The 19,695-nt window shown below is 46.7% G+C and overlaps 1 protein-coding gene and 1 long non-coding RNA gene across 4 annotated transcripts in view; one reads left to right on the forward strand and one right to left on the reverse strand.

Annotated features, from left to right (window-relative positions):
• Positions 1-3,063, reverse strand: part of RILPL1 (Rab interacting lysosomal protein like 1) — a 41,761-nt gene extending 38,698 nt beyond the window's left edge. For 2 of the 3 annotated variants that reach the window (XM_027566986.1, XM_027566988.1), the window contains exon 1: positions 2,452-3,017. In XM_027566986.1, the coding sequence (XP_027422787.1) occupies positions 2,452-2,760 (309 nt within the window). In that variant the 5' untranslated portion in view covers positions 2,761-3,017. Of the gene's footprint in view, positions 1-2,451 lie in introns of all 3 variants that reach the window. The other variant, XM_027566987.1, reaches the window with a different exon arrangement.
• A 535-nt stretch (positions 3,064-3,598) lies between these two features.
• On the forward strand, positions 3,599-19,411 carry LOC113907591. Its single transcript, XR_003515236.1, has 3 exons — positions 3,599-4,010; positions 5,075-5,217; positions 18,341-19,411. It is a non-coding gene; the product is annotated as an uncharacterized LOC113907591 (long non-coding RNA).
• The last annotated feature ends 284 nt before the right edge of the window (positions 19,412-19,695 follow it).

A 19,695-nucleotide genomic window follows, 5' to 3' on the forward strand; every position in this document is an offset into this window, starting at 1 on the left:
CTTTTGGAGGTCTTTTGGAAGGAGGAGTAGAAGAGAGGGTGCAGGCTTTACTGGAGCCATATTTGCTTTGTTTTTATTTTTTTGACTGCGCCATGTAGGATGCAGGATCTTAGTTCCCCAAGCAGGAATCAAACTGGTGTCCCCTGCATTGGGAGCTTGGAGTCTTAACCACCAGATCACCCGGGAGGTCCCTGGAGCCAGTTGAAAGAGAGAGAAGGAAGAAAGGAAAGAAGGGAGGGAAGGAGGGAGGCAGAAAAGGTGGGAGGCAGGAATGAACAGACAGACAGATAAGATCAAGGACATGCTAAGAAGATTTTTGTGGAAATAACACCTTGAAGATCCTTTGAGGCTTATGAGGGGGTGGGCGTGGGGTGGAGGAGGGAATAAGAGGAGTCTCTCTTGATCTCAAGAATATGAAGTAAAGGGGACTGGAGCTGGGATGGGAGAAAAAAGGATTTTGTCCTCCAAATTATAAAAGATCATCCTCAGTGTTTACAAACGAGCCCTGGCTCTGAACACACTGGTGTTTACTTCCTGGCCAATAGCACTCCAGAAGTGACAAGTGCAGCTGGCTGGGAATTCCACCTGACTCCAGGCCCAGTGGCCTCCGATGGCTCCCAAGGGTGTCTCCCAGCCCAGGTGCAGCAGAACTTAAAATGCCAAGGATGGGGACACAGGTGCCAGGACTTGTGTGACTTGGGCTAAGGCCCTTAGTCCTTGTCAGTAAGAAGCAGTTTGTACGTGAGCATCTCAAGGTGCCTTCCTTCCTCGACCTTTTGGGAGAGATGGAAAGTGTAGGAGTCCGGGTACCTAGGGTGGGGGAAACATTTCCAACATCAGCCTAAGAGAACTCTGTGAAATCCCCTCCTGACCCCAAAACAAAAGTCAACACTTGGCGAAGCCCTCAAAATGGGCCAGGTTTTGTCCAGAGCACCATAACCCTATGAGATGGGTATTATCAATATTGTATTTCCCTATCGTATAGCCTATTATTAATATTCCCTATTATTAATATTTCCCCACTGTATAACCCAGAAGCTGAGGCACAGAGAGGTGAGGTGATTTGCCCAGGGTCACACAGCCCGTGAGTGACAGCACTTTAAACCAGGCTATCTAACTCCAAAGGCCCTGGGAATCTTGACTTTAATTACAGGGCAGGGGACATTTTCAAGCTCCCTGTGAGATCTTGTCTAAGCTCCCTGTCTAAGGCTTGGGAGCTTGAATTTCCTACCTGACCTCAGGACTCAAGGACCTCTGAGGACAAACACAATCACACCTCCAAAACATGAGTACTTTGAATCACCCAGGGATCTGCCCTTAAGGTTAAGACTGTGAACACAGCCCAGGCTCTCTTCCTTGAAAAGACACAGACCTCAAAGCACACAGTAGGTTGATGGCTGGCTGGAGAGTTTCAGAGAGGCCAAAGGTATTTTCCCGAGGACACACAGCGAGTCAGAGTCTGCTCAGACACCCTGATCCTCCAAGGAGAAGTGTTTCCTCTCATTCTCAGTCTCAAGGATCTGCCAGGAGCCTCCCTGGGCTGAGGTTGGGACAGGAAACCACAGGTCTCCCACTTCCTTTTCCCCGGCCACCTCATGTGGACTGCGAGGAGTCCCTGATTCATGAGCCCAGAAGGATCCTTGGTCACAAGCAGAGGCTGAGCCTTAAAGGCACCCCAAATCATCTTTCTCCAATTCAAAGAGGGTGGGGAAGAGACACTAGAATTATCTCCATGGGGGCTGGGAGTCTCAGCACTAACTTGGGACAAATCCCTCCACGCGGATCCTCAGTTTCTTCATCTGTAAAATGAAGGGAATTATCCCTACCTCACAGAGTAAAGTCAAGGTGGGGAAACCAACCTAGGTTAATAAACTCGAAGGAACTCTGGAGAGTCATTGGCAATCAAGAGCCCAGAGACTGAGGGTCAATGAACTCGGTGGCTGGAGGTCCCATCCCCTTGGCTCTGAAAAGGTCTGGAGTACTATGAAGAAAGGAGCCCTGTGTCACACCTTCTGGGTAGCACTGAAAGGTAGGGGCGCTTATTTCATTTCTGGAAAAGAATAATATTATCTAAGCACTTTAGATACTATTCCATTTAATTCTTATAAGGCGGGTCCTATTCCTATCGCCATTTGATATGTGAGGAAATGAAGCACAGAGAGGTGAAATAACTTACTCAAGGTCACACAGCTATTAAATGGTAAAGGTGGGGTTGGAACTCAGGTTTGACTCCAACCAACTACCCTTAATCTCTGTGGGTGGTACATGCCAGGTGCCCAGGCTGGGTAAGAGAGGGCCAGGGGCCTCGCTCCTTCCCTCATCCAGTAGGATCTTCTCTCATCTATTCCCTGTATACACGTACGTGTGCACCTACAGAACCCCAGTGCTGAAGGGCCCCCTAGGTCCCAGCGGCCCCACTGCCCGGATGGGCAGACTGAGGCTACCTCCCACCTTCTGGTGCTTGCGCTCCTTCTCGATGCGGTCCATCCTTTCCAGTCGCAGTCGGTCCAGCTCGAGGCGCAGCTCGTCCAGTTCGGGAGCGACGTGGTGGCGGCTGACGAGCACCTCCAGGATCTCCAAGACACGCACGACCTTGGGCATGAGGCGCGCGATGGCCTCGCAGCCGTGCTGGTCGATGACCCGCTCGAACTCGTGGCCCACGAGCGACGCGATGTCGTACACGTCCATGACCGTCAGCTCCGCCACGTTCTTCTCCAGCGCCGACTCGGCCGCCAGCGCCGACCCCCGGTCCTCCTCCATGGCCCCCCCGCCCAGCCTCTCCCCTACCCCGCAAACTAGTGCAACTCCCAAACTTGCCGCTGTCGAGGGCAGCGCCGGGGCCGGGCCCACCTTTCGCCGCCGCAGCCGGCCGGCGCTTAGCTGGCCCTCGGGCGAGGGCGCACCTGGCAGGCGGCGGGCGTCGGCATGGGCGGAGGCGGTGGGCCGGGAGCCGGAGGTGAGCGATCAGGGTGCGGGTCTCGGCGCCCGGATCGGCCCGGAGCCTGCTCCCCAGTGAGGGGAGGAGGAGGCGGCGGCGGCGGCGAGGAAGGCGCGCGCGTGCGCAGGCCCGCGGCGCCTCCCAAGTTGGGAATCCGAGTTGGGCGCAATGGAGGCGCGGGGTCTGGCTGGAGAGGGGGCTACGCTGCCCTCTCGCAAGCAGTCCTCGCCCGAGGGCTCGCTGCCTCGCCCTGGGCCTGAGAAGGAAGGGCGGCCGCGGCTCCTCCGGGAAACTTTGGCGGCGGCGACGCCGGCTGACCAGCTCCCCCCGCGGGGATGCCGCGCGCCCCGCCCCGATCCCGGCCTGGAGAGGGGCGCGCCCGGCTGCCGCCGCCCGAGGGCGCCCTGGGGTCCCCGCGGGCACCACACCCCCACCCTCCGACTCTGCAGCCCCCCGCGCCGCTCCCGCCGCTCCACCCGCGGGACCTTCCTTCCCCGCCTCCAGCCGGCGCCCCCAGCGCGTCCGGAGGCGCCACCCCCGCCTCCAGCGCGGTCCTAGCTCCTCCTCTCCCAATCCCGTCGCGGAGGGGTCGAGACTAGCCCAGAGGAGAAGCAAGGCGGGTGGTGGGGGGCGGAGGCGGTGGGGCTGCGGGTCGCAGATCTCTTGGGACCACTCACAGCGCCGGGGGGCCACTCTGCGTTGCAGAGAAATGGAGGGCTCAGGAGGTAGACTCCGGGATGCGGCCCATCCCGGGAAAGCGTCGAGGACCCCGCGGCTCGCCTATCCTCCCCACCGACCCGGTCAGCGGGCGGACCTGGCGGCGCCGGGCCCTGAGCTTCAGAAGAGGCGCCCAGGAGAGGGACAGAAAGATCGAGGGGTTCTCTGGTCCCTAAGCCTCCGGGCTGCCCCGCTTGCCGGCCAGCCACATCCGTTAGCGGCTCTTTGTGACACCTACACCACTTCACAGAGGCGGTGAGAACAGGGTTTGAATTTCAGCTTTCTTGTCACAAGCCGCCTGTTCTTTTGACCTGGCTGAATCTGCTAGTCCATCAGACCATCCTTCCTCGCCCAGGTGAGCCTTCCCGGAAGCCACAACCCCATCCTTCACACCCCCTCCTCTGCATCCCCACATCCCATCTCGTACTCCTATAAAGCTGCTCTTAACACAGTGAGTTTTGACCAAGGTTACACTTATTTCCCTCTTCAGAGCTCCTTGAAGTCAGAAAAAACCCTGAACGCCATTGTAGCTGTAAAGTGCACCCCAACTTGACACACGTTATTTAAAACTAAAAATGCTTAAAGTTTATGTAAATATATATATAATTTTTATGTATTTATTTTTGACTGTGCCTGGTCCTTGTTGCTGCATGGGCTTTTCTCTAGTTGCAGTGCGCAGGCTTCTCTTGTTGTGAAGCACAGGCTCTAGGGTGCCCAGGCTTCAGTAGTTGTGGTACATGGGCTCAGTGGTTGCAGCCTCCTGGCTCTAGAGCACAGGCTCAGTCAGCAGTTGTGGCGCACGGGCTTCATTGCTCCGCAGCATGTCGGATCTTCCTGGATCAGGGATTGAACCTGTGTATCCTGCATTGGCAGGCGGATTCTTTACCACTGAGCCACCAGGGAAACTCTAAAAATGTTTAGTTTAAAATATATTGAGCATTTGCTTTATATTTAGTTTAAAAGTAGTGTTTATCATGTGTCAGGCATTATTCCAGGTACTTTACAAATATTTCCTAACTTACTACTTCTTAAAGTGTGGCCTCATGACCGTCAGGGTTCCTCAACACCCAAAGGGTCTCTTTCAGGTCCCTTTGCTAGCTATACATCAATGACAGGCTGCATCTTCTTCCTATAGGTAATACAAATCAGCATATCATGATTGACTGAATGTGCAGATACAGATCTTAGGGGCTAGCTCTCTGATAATGAGCTAGATTTTGAAGAGATTTGCAAAAATATGGAACAATGTCACTGTCCTCAGCACTTGTTTGTTTTGGAGCATAGTTAATTTTTATCGAAAAAATTCATGCTAACATGTCATGTGTCTGTTTTAAATTAATCAGTGTTTTTAAAAACAGCTTAAACTTCTAGTTACAGTAGATATCAATAGATGTAACATTTTAACAAGGTCTCTTTAAGGTCTTCAACAGTTCTTAAGAGTCCCTGAGAGGGAAAAGTTTGAGAACTGCTGCCTTACTACTTCCTAAGAAGTTTTGTACTCTACAACAGAGGAAACTGAGACACAGAGAAGTCAAATCACTTGCCCGAGGTCAGACAAGCTGGTAAGTGTTAAAGCCGGGGTCAGATCTGTGCACAGCATCCCAATAAAGTGGATCTATGATTTGTTGTTTAGTCACAAAGTCTTGTCCGACTTTTTGTGAGTCCATGGACTGTAGCTGCCAGGCTCCTCTGTCTATGGGATTTCCCAGGCAAGAACACTGGAGTGGGTTGCCATTTCCTTCTCCAGGGGATCTTCCCAACCCAGGGATTGAATTCAAGTCTCCTGAGTTAGCTGGGGAGAAGGCAATGGCACCCCACTCCAGTACTCTTGCCTGGAAAATTCCATGGATGGAGGAGCCTGGTAGGCTGTAGTCCATGGGGTCGCTAGGAGTCAGGAACGAGTGAGCAACTTCACTTTCACGTTTCACTTTCTTGCATTGGAGAAGGAAATGGCAACCCACTTCAGTATTCTTGCCTGGAGAATCCCAGGGACAGAGGAGCCTAGTGGGCTGCCGTCTATGGGGTCGCACAGAGTCGGACACAACTGAAGCGACTTAGCAGCGGCAGCAGCAGCAGCAGCATTAGCTGGTGGATTCTTTACCATCTGGGCCACCTGGGAAGCTCTGATCTATGATTATCTCCACCCTAAATCAAGGACAGTGAGGAATAGGAAGGGACATTAAGTTCCTCTAGCTACTGTAACAAATTGCCACAAACTTGACTTCAAACAATAGAAACATTCTCTGACAGTTTGGGAAGCTGGAAATTTGAAGTCAAGGTGTGCTGCCTCTGATGGCTCTAGAGGAGGATCCATCCTTGCCTCTTCCAGCTGCTGGCTTGCATAGCTCGTGGCAGCATCACTCCAGTCTCTGCCTTTGTCTTCACACGGCCTTCTCTGTAGGTCTGTCTTCTCTGTGTCTCTTACAAGAATACTTACAGGACTTCCCCGATGGCCCGCTGGTTAAGACTCAGCATTTCTACTGCAGAGGGCAAGGGTTTGATCCCTAGTGGGGAACTAAGATCCCACCCACATGCTGCTCAGAGCTGCAAAAAAGAAAAAAAAGGAACAGTTGTCTTAGATTTAGGACCTACCCACACAACCCAGAATGATCTCATCTTGAGATCCTTAATCACATCTCTACAGACACTTTTAAAAATAAGGTCACATTTACAGGTTCTGAAGATTAGGACGGAAACAACTTGTTTTTTGGGGGGACGAGTGTCAGGAGGCATGGCACCATTCAACTTGCCACAGGAGGTTAGGTAACTTGTTTAGGGGCCCACAGCTAGGAGGGATGGAGCTGAACCTGGTGTGCCCCCACGGTGAACTAAGAGATAAGTAACGGATGCTCAGACTGGGGCAACTTTGCCTTCCTCAAAGCAGGCAGCAAAGATGTACTGAGAATCTGCTGGGAGGGGACAAGGCTAGAGGAGCCACAGTGTCAGCCAGCAGCTTGAGCCTCAGGACCGGGACAGGAAGGGGATGGGAGAGTGGAGGAGATGGAAATGACTTTGCCACAACATGCCACAACTAAGACCCCAGGAAGGGAAAGGGGAGGCAGGAGTCCAGGGTGACCTCCCCCCGCCAGATGATGAGCCTGAGTTCTTCAGAGAATGTTTACAATCTTAAGTAGGGAGAGGCAGTTAAGCTCTGATGGTTAAGCTTCCAGTTCACTCTACATTCTAAGCTTGGTGCAGTCACTGATAGGGTGTGTGGCCTTGGGCAAGTCACATGACTCTTTGGGGCCTCAGCTTCCCACTCTGTAATATGGGGTCACAAAGGGTAATTGTGATTATTAAACAAAGAAGCATATGAGCCAGCCACACAAAGTTCTATAGAAAAACTAGATGAAGATGATGAAGATGAAAGAAACCTGGAGGCGGGAATTCCCTGCTGTCCAAAATTAGGACCCCATGCTTCCACTGCAGGAGTCCAGGTTTGATCCCTGGTCAGGGAACAAAGATCCCAAAAGCCATATGGCATGGCCAAAAAAAAAAAAAAAGGAAACCTGGGGAGATGTCTGGGTTGGGTGTAGACGTCCAGTTGACAGGCGGGGACGTGGAGCTGAAACTCAGGACTAGAGCAGTTGATGTGGTAAGACCAATATTGACATTCACTGATTCAATCAATATTTAGCTCTTAATAAATTGCCACGTTCACTGCTAAACCTGTGGGCTATGACAATATCTGAGAGACAGGATTACTGCTCTTGTGGGAAACAGATGGTAAACAAGTAAAACCAAAAATAAACTAATTTCAGATAGAACAAGAGAGGGTTGAGAAAGAGGAGGGGAATTAGCAAATTAGTGTGTCACAGGAACTAGATGTGTTAACACAATTCAATTTCAAAAAAGAGTTCCAGACACCATATTGTCTCACCTACAAATATTTTAATATGTATTTCTAAAACATAATGAAATGATAAATCTACAGTATCATGATCACACTTGAAAAAATTAATAATTTCTTCATATCAAGCATTCAATGTTTGAAATGTTGTTTCATGAGTTTATTTTTTAAGTTTGTTTAACTCAAGATCCAAATCATATCCACATATTCCAATTGGTTGATATGTCCTTTCGTCTCTTTAAATCCTCCTCCATCTCTTCTTTTTTCTCCTTCCCTTGAAATCAGTTTGATGATGAAACAGGATTGTTTGCCTTATAGCGATTCTCAGTCTAGATTCTGATAATTTTACCTCTGTAAAGCCCTTTAATATGTTTGTTCCCTGTCTTTTCTTTAGACTGGTGTTGGACTGAGAGGTTGATCTGATTTGAATTCAGTTTATCTGGTGGTAATGTGTTCTAGCATTTCCTTTTGTTAGGAAAGATTCTTTTTTGTTTAGATGTAAATCACCTGCAGTGATGCTGCTGCTGCTGCTAAGTCGCTTCAGTCGTGTCCGACTCTGCAACCCCGTAGACGGCAGCCCACCAGGCTCCCCTGTCCCTGGGATTCTCCAGGCAAGAGTACTGGAGTGGGTTGCCATTTCCTTCTCCAATGCATGAAAGTGAAACGTGAAAGTGAAGTCACTCAGTCGTGTCCGACTCCTAGCGACGCCATGGACTGTAGCCCACCAGGCTCCTCCGTCCATGGGATTTTCAAGGCAAGAGTACTGGAGTGGGGTGCCATTTGACCGACCCTTTTAATGTGGCAATTTAGTAGTTTTTAGTAAGTTCACAAAGTTGTGCAAGCATTATGCTTGTGTGCTAAGTCACTTCAGTCGTGTCTGACTATTTGTGACCCTGTGGACTGTAGCCCACCAGGCTCCTCTGTCCATGGGATTCTCCAGGCAAGAATACTGGAGGGAGTTGCCATGCCCTCCTCCAGGGGTTCTTCCCGACCCAAGGATTGAACCAGTATCTCTTACGACTCCTGCATTGGCAGGCGGGTTCTTTATCACTAGTGCCACCTGGGAAGACCCACGACCACCCTGTAATCTCACATTTTCATTAACTGCCCCATAAAATCCTGTACCTATTAACAGTCAACCTCCATTCCCCTCTGCCCAAAGCCCCTGGTCACCACTAATCTGCTTTCTGGGTCTATAGATTTGTCTATTCTGAACGTTTCATATAAAGAATCATATACTATGTGATCTCATGTCTGACTTCTTTCACTTAGCATCATGTTTTTCAAAAATATTTCTATTTGTTTATTTATTTGGCTGTGCTTGGTTTTGGTTATGACATGCGGGATCTTTGATCTTTGTTGTGGCATTTAGTATCTAGTTCTCTGACCAGGGATCGAACCCAGACCCCCTGCATTGGGAGTGCAGAGTCTTAACCACTGGACCACCAGGGAAGTCCCTTTAACTCATTTAATCCCCACAAAAATTGTTTATTCCCATTTTACAGATGAAAAACTGAGACAAAGAATGATTCAGTGCCTCACCAAAGGTCATATAACAAACAAACCTACTGCATCAAATGTGAACTTGGACCCAGAATCAATTTCTGGTCCTCTCTTCCACCGCCCTCCCCCTGCTCCCCAACTTGCCCCATCCAATCTATGCTCAGCCTCCTGACTCACACTCAAACAGAGCACATTTGTTCCCTGGGCTTCACACACATGGGCTGTGGTCTTCTCTTATTCCCTCCGTATCATATGATTCCATTTATTCAGAATGTCCAGAATAGGCAAATGCACAGAAAGCAGGTTGGTGGTCGCAGGGCTGCCCCACCTGGCACACGAAAGGTACTCACTCAATAGTTGAGCTTCCTGGTTGGATAAGGGCCTTTTCTCTTTTTCTACCTACCCTCTTCTGGAGCCTGGTTTATCTCAGAGAAACGAGGAGTTCTGTTCCTATGAAGTGATCTGAAGAAAAGTACTAACCACAGGCAAAACAACACAGAAGGTGGAAACAACCCAGGAGTCCACTGTGAGATGAATAAACAAAATGCGGTCCATCCATACAATGAGACAGGATTCCGCTATAAGAAGGAATGAAGCACCAACACAGGCTACGACACAGACAAACCTTAAAAACGCGAGGCTAGAGCCTTCCCTCGCGGTCCAGTGGCTAAGACTCGGCTCTCCCAGTGCAGGGGGTCTGGGTTCGATTCGATCTGGGTTCGATTCGATCTGGGTTCGATCTAGGATCGAACTAGATCCTAAATGCCGCAGTGACGATCAAAGATCTCACATGCCACTGCTAAGACCCAGCACAGCCAAATCAGTAAACAAAAAGAAATACATGTTTTTGAAAAACATGATGCTAAGTGAAAGAAGTGAAAGAAGTCAAACCTGAGGTTACATAATATATAATACCTTTATATGAAATGTTCAGAATAGACAAATCTATAGACCCGGAAAGGTTAGTGGTGACCGTGGGCTTCAGGCAGAGGAGCATGGAGGGTGACTGTTAATAGGTACAGGATTTTATGGGGCAGTTAATGAAAATGTGAGATTAGAGAGTGGCCATGGGTACAAATTCGATCCCTGGTTGGGGAACTAAGACTCCACATGGAAAAAAAAAAAAAAACAGATCAGAGGCTGGCACGTGGTAAGAGCTACATTAATGTTAGCTGCTGCTCTTTATATTATTGTTGTTGTTACTATTACATTTGCTGTCACTGTCACCACTGAAGCATTTCATTCAGAACACTGACACCGTGGAATCAACACTGTTCTCTTACTGTGGTGTTTGAAGCTACTAGAGGAATTAGAAATTAGGGCAACCAAGTCCCATCAATTGCACCTGCAACGCATCTCGGAAATTCTTCTACTTCCTCATGTCCCTCCTAGCACCCTAGCCCCACTTAATATTATTTCACCACCTGGAAGGCTACAGTAGGCTTCTAACTGAGTTTTCTGCTTCATCCCTTCTTCCTTCTAATCTACTCAACAGTCAATAATCTTTTTTTTTTTTCTCCACTACATGGCATGTGGAATGTTCCTCACTAGGGATCAAACCTGTGTCCCCTGCAGTGGAAGCATGGAGTCTTAACCAATGGACTACAGGGCAAGTCGGCATTCAATAATCTTGATAAATACATACATTGTATCACACCAGGTATCAAGGCCAAGTTATAATAAGCCCAAAGTCCTTCCCAAGGCTGACATAACTTTCATAGTCCATCTTCACCTCACACCTAAGCAACTCACTGTCTGAGCACCAGCCACCCTTCTGTTCCTTTAGTCCTATGTACATGGTTCATCTAGTCCAAACTCACATCCTTGGTGAGAGCATCCAAATGGCTGAGCTTGGGTCATAGCCCATGATCAAGGGAAGTGAAGTTTAACCTTTTTTGTTCCTTTTTTTCCCTTAAGTTTAACTTTTTAAACTTCCATAGAAGGAATAAAACTCTGCTTTCATCAAAAATCACATAGGGATGGACAGCCCAAACTTAGAAAGCGAGTTCAGGTGCTGAGTGGGAGACAGCATATGACTTGTTGAGGAGGGCATGCAAATTTGAGTCAGAGCGGAATTGCTGGGAAATAATGGAAAGGTGATTAAAGGTCAGTTCACTAGAGGGTCTCTTTCTCCATCTACTCTACACACAGTACTCAACCTTCCCTCCCAATAACATGGAACAGCTATTCAAAGATTATGGGCTGGGACTTCCCCAGTGGTCCAGTGGTTAAGACTTTGTGCTTCCAATGCAGGGGATGTAGGTTCTATCCCTGGTCAGGGAACTAAGATTTCTCATGCCATGTGACCAAAAAAGTTAAAAAATAAATAAAGACTATGGGCTTGCTGATATATTCATGAATAAAATGATGTAATGTCTGTGATTTTTTTGCTTTAAAATAACCCATTGGGAGGGTGGGATGGTTGGGAATGTGGAGAAGATGAACACTTGCCTTTTTGTTAATGATTGTTTAAGCTGGGTGATGGGTATATGGAACTCCATCATACTATTTTCTCTCCTATAATATTAGAACATTTTCATTACAAATTAAAAAAATTAATACAGACTGTGGGCTTGAGTGAATGACAAAATATTAGCTTTCCTGGGATGAGTTTTGCTTCAGCCATGGGTAAAAGAAGAGGGACTTGATGCCACCAACAAGAATGGAAAATCTGGAGTGGGGAGAAGGGTGAGTGGGTGCTGGGAGCTCCCACAGTTAGCTGCAGAAGGAAGAACTGAGCCAGAGGTTCCTGGAGCCAGTTGCCTGGGCACGTGGCAGAGAGAAGCAGTGATTATGTGCAAGGAGAAGTTATTGCTTCCTGGAAAATCAGGCCACCAGCCCCTGAGAAACCACACTAGGACTTGAGAGGGAACTTTGGGGCACTAGAGAATAGCTCCCTGTGCTGTTGCCATAGACTACCTAAAAGACTGAAAGTCTGTGCCCCTCAAATTCATATGTTGGAAACCTAACCCCACAACGTGATGATTTTAGGGGGAGGGGCCTCTGGGAGGTCATGAGGTCATGGGGATGGAGCCCTCATGCATTGGATTAGTGCTCTTTTAAAAGAAAGACATGCCTGCGGGCTTCCCTAGTGGTCCAGTGGTTGAGACGCCACCCTTCCACTTCAGGCGTCGTGAATTCGATCCCTGATCAAGAAATTAAGATTCTGCATGTTGCTAACCTTGGCCGAAGTTTAAAAATAAATGAATAAAATTTTTTAAAATGACAGAAATTCCTTCTCTCTCCCACCATGTGAAAAGACAGAGGTCTATGAACCAGAAAGGGGGTTCTCACCAGACACCAAATCTGACAGTGCTTTGATCTTGGACTTTCAGCCTCCAGAAGTGGGAGAAATAAATTTTTGTCACTTATAAGTCACCCAGGCTATGGTACATTTTCTGGCCTTCTTTATAAAAAATTGAGGTGTAGTTAACATACAACGGGCTTCCCTGGTGTCTTTGATGGTAAAGAATCTGCCTTTAATGCAGGAGACCTGGATTTGATCCCTTGGTGGAAAAGATCCCCAGGAGAGGGAAATGGCAACCCACTCCAGTATTCTTGACTGGAGAATCCCATGGACAGAGGAACCTGGTGGGCTACAGTTCATGGGGTCACAGAGAGTTAGACACGAGCAACTAACACTTTAACATACAACATTGTTTAAGTTTAAGGTATCAGTTCAGTTGCTCAGTCTTGTCTGACTCTTTGCAACCCCATGGACTGCAGCATGCCAGGCTTCTTTGTCCATCACCAGCTCCTGGAGCTTGCTGAAAGCTCAAACTCATGTCCATCGAGTCACTGATGCCACCCAACCATCTTATCCTCTGTCGTCCCCTTCTCCTCCTGCCTTCAATCTTTCCCAGCATCAGGGTATTTTCCAAGGAGTCAGTTCTTTGCTTCACGTGGCCAATATTGGAGTTTCAGCTTCGGCATCAGTCCTTCCAATGAATATTCAAGACTGATTTCCTTTAGAATTGACCGGTTTGATCTTGCAGTCCTAAGGATTCTCAAGAGGCTTCTCCAACACCACAGTTGAAAAGCACTCAGCTTTCTTTATGGTCTAACTCTCACATCCATACATGACTACTGGAAAAACCATAGCTTTGACTAGACAGATCTTTGTTGGCAAAGTAATATCTCTGCTTTTTAATATGCTGTCTAGGTTGGTCATAGCTTTTCTTCCAAGGAGCAAGCATCTTTTAATTTCATGGCCGCAATCACCATTCGCAGTGATTTTGGAGCCCAAAAAATAAAGTCTCTCACTGTTTCCATTCTTTCCCCATCATTTGCCATGAAGTGATGGGACTAGATGCCATGATCTTCATTTTCTGAATGTTGAGTTTTAAGCCAACTTTTTCACTCTCCTCTTTCACTTTCATCAAGAGGCTCTTTAGTTCCCCTTCACTTTCTGCCATAAGGGTGGTGTCATCTGCGTTATCTGAGGTTATTGATATTTTGGCCAGCAATCTTGATTCCAGCTTGTGCTTCATCCAGTCTGGCATTTTGCATGATGTACTCTGCATATAAGTTAAATAAGCAGGGTGACAGTATAAAGCCTTGACATACTCCTTTCCCAATTTGGAACCAGTCTGTTATTCCATGTCCAGTTCTAACTGTTGCTTCTTGACCTGCATACAGATTTCTCAGGAGGCAGGTCAGGTGGTTTGGTATTCCCATCTCTTGAAGAATTTTCCACAGTTTGTTGTGACCTACACAGTCAAAGACTTTGGCATAGTCAATCAAGCAGAACTTAAAGTAAGATTAAGGTATACAATGTGTTGATCTGATACCTTTATGTGTTGCCGTATGACTGTCACCATAGCATTAGCTGATCTCTGAGTGTCTATGGGTCTTTTTGTTACAGCAGTTCGCACTAAAACAAACCACTTTACAAAGACTTATTTTTCAGGAGTCCGAGTAGTCTTCTGCTTTACTTGCCCTGTCTCTTGGGCTCAGTTCCAAGGGTTGACATCCTGAAATAGCCTCAGATCCACTCTTCTACCCATGGCAGCCTTGACTTCCCAAAGATGCTAATCTGGATTCTTATTCCTCTTTCTCACCCTGTCCTCCTCCTCCTCTTCCTTCTCCTTTTCCTCCTCATCCTTCTTTTTTTTTTTTCTCATCCTTCTTTAATTTGATAGACTTGAGAACAGTTCTGATGTCATCATTGCATCTTTTTTTAGTAATATTTTAAAAAAATATTTATTTTACTTATTTGGCTGCACCAGGTCTTAGTTGTGGGGTCTTTGATCTTCCTTTTAGCATGCAGGATCTTTTTTATTTTATTTTTTTAGTTGCATCATGTGGGATCTAGTTCCCTGACCAGGGATTGAACCCTGGCCCCCTGCATTGGAAGAGCAGAGTGTTAGCCACTAGACCATCAGGGAAATCCCCTCCAGAAATGTCACAGGAGACTCAGTCTGTTCTACTTAATAGTCACCCTCACTAAGTCAAAGACATTATATGGAAGATAATAGTGTCCCCAAACCCATCTTAGAAAACAGGAAGATCAAACCTTAGCAACACCATTGTTTGAAGTGCACTGGGCACGCTCTCTGAATTTCAATGTCTGTTTCACCTGAAGAGAGGTTACTTGTAAATACTGGCTCTGTGCAGATTTTGTATTACAGTTATATTCATTTGGTAGCACTTCTCTGCTTTGAGGGTCCTCATCCACTTTTCTTTTTTTTTAAAGATTTTTTGGATGTGAACCATTTTTTAAGTCTTTATTATGTTTGTTACAACATTGCTTTTGTTTTTATGTTTTTGTTCTTGTTTTTTTTGGCATGGGTTCTTAGCTCCCCAACTAGGGATCAAACCCACACCCCCTGCAGTGGAAGACAAAGTCTCAACCACTGGATGGCCAAGGAAGTCCCAAGTGGTTGGGCTCTTAAAGAAAATGTTGAAAGAAAGCTATTTAAAATGTAAAAAAAAAAAAAGAAAAATCACCCATTGACTTTGTATGGGCTCCTTGAAAAGAATATGAGTTAATGCTTTGTTGGAGGGTATAATACCAGGGAAGCAAGAGTTAGGGAAGAAGTAAAGTGAGGCTGAAAAGGAGGGAGACCAAATTTAAGGTGGAATATTGCCAAAGTTGGTCCAGCTTTGCAAGAATGCTCAGCTGGTTGCTTAATCCAATCGGTGCTGAGGTGACCTTGGCGCTGCACAGGGCTCTGCCTCGGGTGCTGTTCATGCCGCAAAACCAAGTATCCAGGTGAGGGTGGGGAGGGTCCTGGTGGGATGAACAGACCTGGAGTTTCCACACCCACAATCTGGCCATTTACAAAATTATGTATTTAGTAGGATTCTTCCTATCCCATTTCCAGTCCCAGGTAACTACTGTTGACAGTTTGACTCATGTTCTTTCTGATTTTTCTCCTGAGAACATGCACATATATATATATATATATATATATATATATATATATATATATAAAACACATTTATTTTTTATGGAAGCGTGACAAACATATTAATATACAATTTGCTTTTTTCACTTCATGTTACCCTATAATCATCTTTCCAGCTCCAGCATATATACATATATCTTGTTCTTTTTTCTTTTTAATAGATAATCCCTGCCTCCTTCTTTCAAATGATTGTATAGTTCTCTGTTTTATGAATGTACTGTAATTTACCTGATTATTTCTTCCCTTGATAGACATTCATGCCATTTCCTGCTTTAGGCTATTTTAAACAACCTTGCTGCGTAAGTTGACTTTTGGTTCTTTCATTTTTATGGGAAGTGAGTGGCCAAAATATGTCACATCCTCGTCTGCCCAGCACCTCTGTTCCTGCGTATAAATGACGCAGTGAGGCCACAGCTCACCCACTGCAGCCAGCCAGCCTCAGGCTGTGTTGCTGTTCTGGGGGCTGGGTCCAGGGGGGTAGGTTGTGAACTGGGGCTTTGGTTGGGTGGTTCTGGGAAGAGTATGAGGATCTGGGAATTTGCTCTAGAGTGGGTGCTAGCAGGAAGCAGGATGACTCTACGATCGAGGCTCTTAATAAATCTCGTCTATATGGGGGGACAGACTGGTGAGAAGCTGAGGCTGTAACTGGTGCAGAAGCAGCTGTCACTCATATTTGCCAGGAGAGGGTTGGATCTGGCATTCTGTGGCTTGGACCACATTCGTGTCTTGTCTTGTTCCATCATCGTCCCAGAGTGGCCTTGGCTGATGCTCTTGTTTGGTGAAATGGTTATCTCAGTGGGAGAGCAGCAAGGCCAGCTGACGCCAGGTCAGCAGGTGGGTGTCCGGCACTGCCCCCTCTTTGTCAAAGCCGCAAAGGCTGTTTGGTATTCAAGATGGGAGTAGATAGCTGCACTCAGTCGCTCAGTTGCTCAGTCATATCCAACTCTTTGCGACCCTATGGACTTGTAGCCCGCCAGGCTCCTCTGTCCATGGGATTTTCCAGGCAAGAATACTGGAGTGGGTTGCCATTTCCTTCTCCAGGGGATCTTCCTGACCCAGGGATTGAACCCACCTCTCTTGCGTCTCCTGCATTGGCAGGCAGGTTCTTTACCACTAGCGCCACCTGGGAAGCCCCAGAAGTAGGATCTAGGGAAAAACAAAACTGGACCCTGACCAACTTTGGAACCTGACCTAACCTCAAAGGCACCATCTCTCCTGACTGTCCTTTGTACCTGAACCTGGCTGTTTCTGGACCAAACCTTGGACAGCTGAAGATTCTTCCTTGTTTTAAACATATTTTTAATATTTATTTTTATTTATTTGGCTGCACTGGATCTTAGTCATGGTATGCAAGATTTTCGATCTTCGTTGCGGTATGTGAAGTTGTAGTTGTGGCATGTAGTATCTAGTTCCCTGACCAGGGATCGAATCTGGGCCCCTGCATTAGGAGCACAGACTATTAGCCCCTGGACCACCCGGGAAGTCCCCCTTGCTTGTTTTAAATAGCTTATTGAGATATAGTTCATATGCCATAAAGTCCACACATTTAAAGGGTACGGTTCAGTGACATCAGTATGTTCACAGATACGTGCACCTGTCACTACTATCTAGTCCCAAGTCTTTTTATTTTTTTTTTGGCTGTACCCCATGGCTTACAGGATCTTAAGTTCTCCAACCAGAAATCAAATCTGGGCTCGGGCAGAGAAAGCACTGAGTCCTCATCACTGGACTGCCAGGGAATTCCCAGAATATTTTAATTGCTCCAAACAGAAGCCCCTACCAGGTGAGAAAGGAGTGGGTGAGGGATAAACTGAGAGATTGGGATTGACATATACACACTCACTGTTTAGTCACTAAGTCCTGTCTGACTCTGTGTCACCCCATGGACTGCAGCACGCCGGGCTCCTCTGCCCTCCATTTTCTCCCAGAGTTTGCTCAGATTCATGTCCATTGAGTCAATGATGCTATCTAACCATCTCATCCTCTACTGCCCTCTTCTCCTTTTGTCTTCAGTCTTTCCCAGCAGCAGGGTCTTTTCCAGTGAGTTGGGTCTTTGCATGGGTGGCCAAAGTATTGGGGCTTCAACTTCAGCATCTGTCCTTCTAATGAATATTCAGGGTTCATTTCCTTTGGGATTGACTGGTAATATACACACACTACTATATATAAAAGAGATAACTAGGGGGATTTGCCTGGCAATCCAATGGTTAAGACTCCATGCTTCCAATTCTGGGGGCACAGGTTCAACCTCTGGATGGGGAACTAAGATCCCACATGCTGTGGGGTGCTTCCAAAAAAAAAAATAGGCAAGTAATAAGGACCTACTGTAAAGCACAGGGAACTCTACTCAGTCCTCTGTAGTGACTTACATGAGAAAAGAATCTAAAAAAAAGCGGATATATGTGTAACTGGTTCACTTTGCTGTACAGAAGAAACTACACAAGGTAAATCAACTATACTCAAAAAAACAAAAAACCAAGCCCCATTAGCAGTCACTCCCCGTTTGCTCCTTACTTCTACTATAGCCTGAGGAAACCACTAATTACTCTGTCTTTATGGACTTGCCTGTTTTGGACATTTTATTTAAGTAGAATCATACAATGCATAACCCTTTTGTGACTGACTTCTTTGACTTAGTTTACTGTCGTCAAGGTCCACCTTGTTGTAGCTTGAATCAGTACTCTATTCCTTTTAATGGCTGAATAATAATCTATCATAGGGATAGACCACGTTTTCTCTATTAATTTACCCATCAGTGAACTTTTGTGTAAATTGGACTTTCCCTATTATTTGCTTGTGGTAAAAGTAGTGCTTTCCTTCTGGAAGCTCAGGTGCCTAAGTTATCCACTGCTGTGTAATAGGTTGTCCCAAAACTAAGTGGCTTAAAACAACAATAATCATTATCTTTCATCCTTTTTGCAGATCTGGAGTTCTGGAGCAGTTTGGCTGAGCAGTCCTGATATGGGATTTCTCAGGAGACTGCAGTCAAGATATCAGCAGGGGCTGCATTATTATCTGAAGGCTTGACTGGGGCCACTTCCAAAATGGTGCCCTCACGTGGCTGTCAATAAGAGGCCTGAGTTTCTCTCCCCTGTGGGACTGTCTCCCAGAGCTGCTTGAGTGTCCGTATGACATGGTAGCCGGCTTCCCTCAGAGAAGTGTCAAGAGAACACTGAAGCAACAATTCCTTTTATGACCTAGCTTCAGAAATCATAGTCATCTCTGCCACATTCTCTTAGAGGTCAGTCACTAAGTTCTGCCTCTCATTCCAGAGGAGGGCAATTAGGCTCCATTTTTTTTTTTTTTTTGGCTGCTGTAGCATATGGGAATCAAACCCATGGCCCCTGCAGTGGAAGCGTGGAGCCCCAACCACTGGACCACCAGGGAATTCTCTAGATTCCACCTTTTAAAGGTAGGAAGGTCACAGAACTCCTGGATATATTTTGAAACCATCATAACAGGCAATGATAGAGCTGAGGAGCCAAACAAGATTGTGAGACAAAGGCATAGATTATCAACAGCAGAAAGATATTAATCCACTTAGGACTAGAGAAAGGAAGGGAGGAAGTAGGACTATCAGAGCCCAGGAGCCAGGACTATCCAGTAGAAACTGGACTTTCAGAGGATCTGGAGCCTCGAACATGCAGTCACTGGCAGAGATGCTTCCCAAAGCAGCAAGGGAGACAAAAATGCCCTGGCTTCTTCCTTCCTCGGCCCTCCAGTCTTCCACCAGTGCCTGCGACTGGCTGAACCTACCAGGAAGCAGAGTGAAAGGGAGCCTGGGAAACAGATTTCCTTGTGATACAAAGGTGGGCAGAGAGGGCCAGGATGGGTGTGAGATGAAGGTCCTAGCACGGCACCTCCCAGGACGGCTTACTTGATTAGGTGGTGACATTATGGCTAAACTTGTCTTGAATTTTCATTTTTATATCAATATTGTTCTTCATAAAGTAACATTTAAAAATTGAAAAATGAAAAAAAGAAAAGAAAAATGAAAGAAAATTCTCTAGTCTCCTTTACTCTTCTTTATTTTTTAAGAGAACTTCTGTGGGACCAGAAGGGAAGGGGAATGTTAATACCCAACCAGCAGAAAGCTGATCTAGCCTTTCTGGGGAAGCAGCCTTTGTTATTCCCTTTAAAACCTGTCAGCGTCTGAGAACCGACTATGCAACGGATGCAAATGCCTCATCAGTGTCTAACCTAGTTTCCTGGTTTCTGCCACAACAAGCTTCTGATTCCCAGAAAAAATAATTGATCTTGTCCTCTCCAGGTATATA

Source organism: Bos indicus x Bos taurus, chromosome 17 (genome assembly GCF_003369695.1).
Source record: "Bos indicus x Bos taurus breed Angus x Brahman F1 hybrid chromosome 17, Bos_hybrid_MaternalHap_v2.0, whole genome shotgun sequence".
Taxonomy (NCBI): Eukaryota; Metazoa; Chordata; class Mammalia; order Artiodactyla; family Bovidae; genus Bos; species Bos indicus x Bos taurus.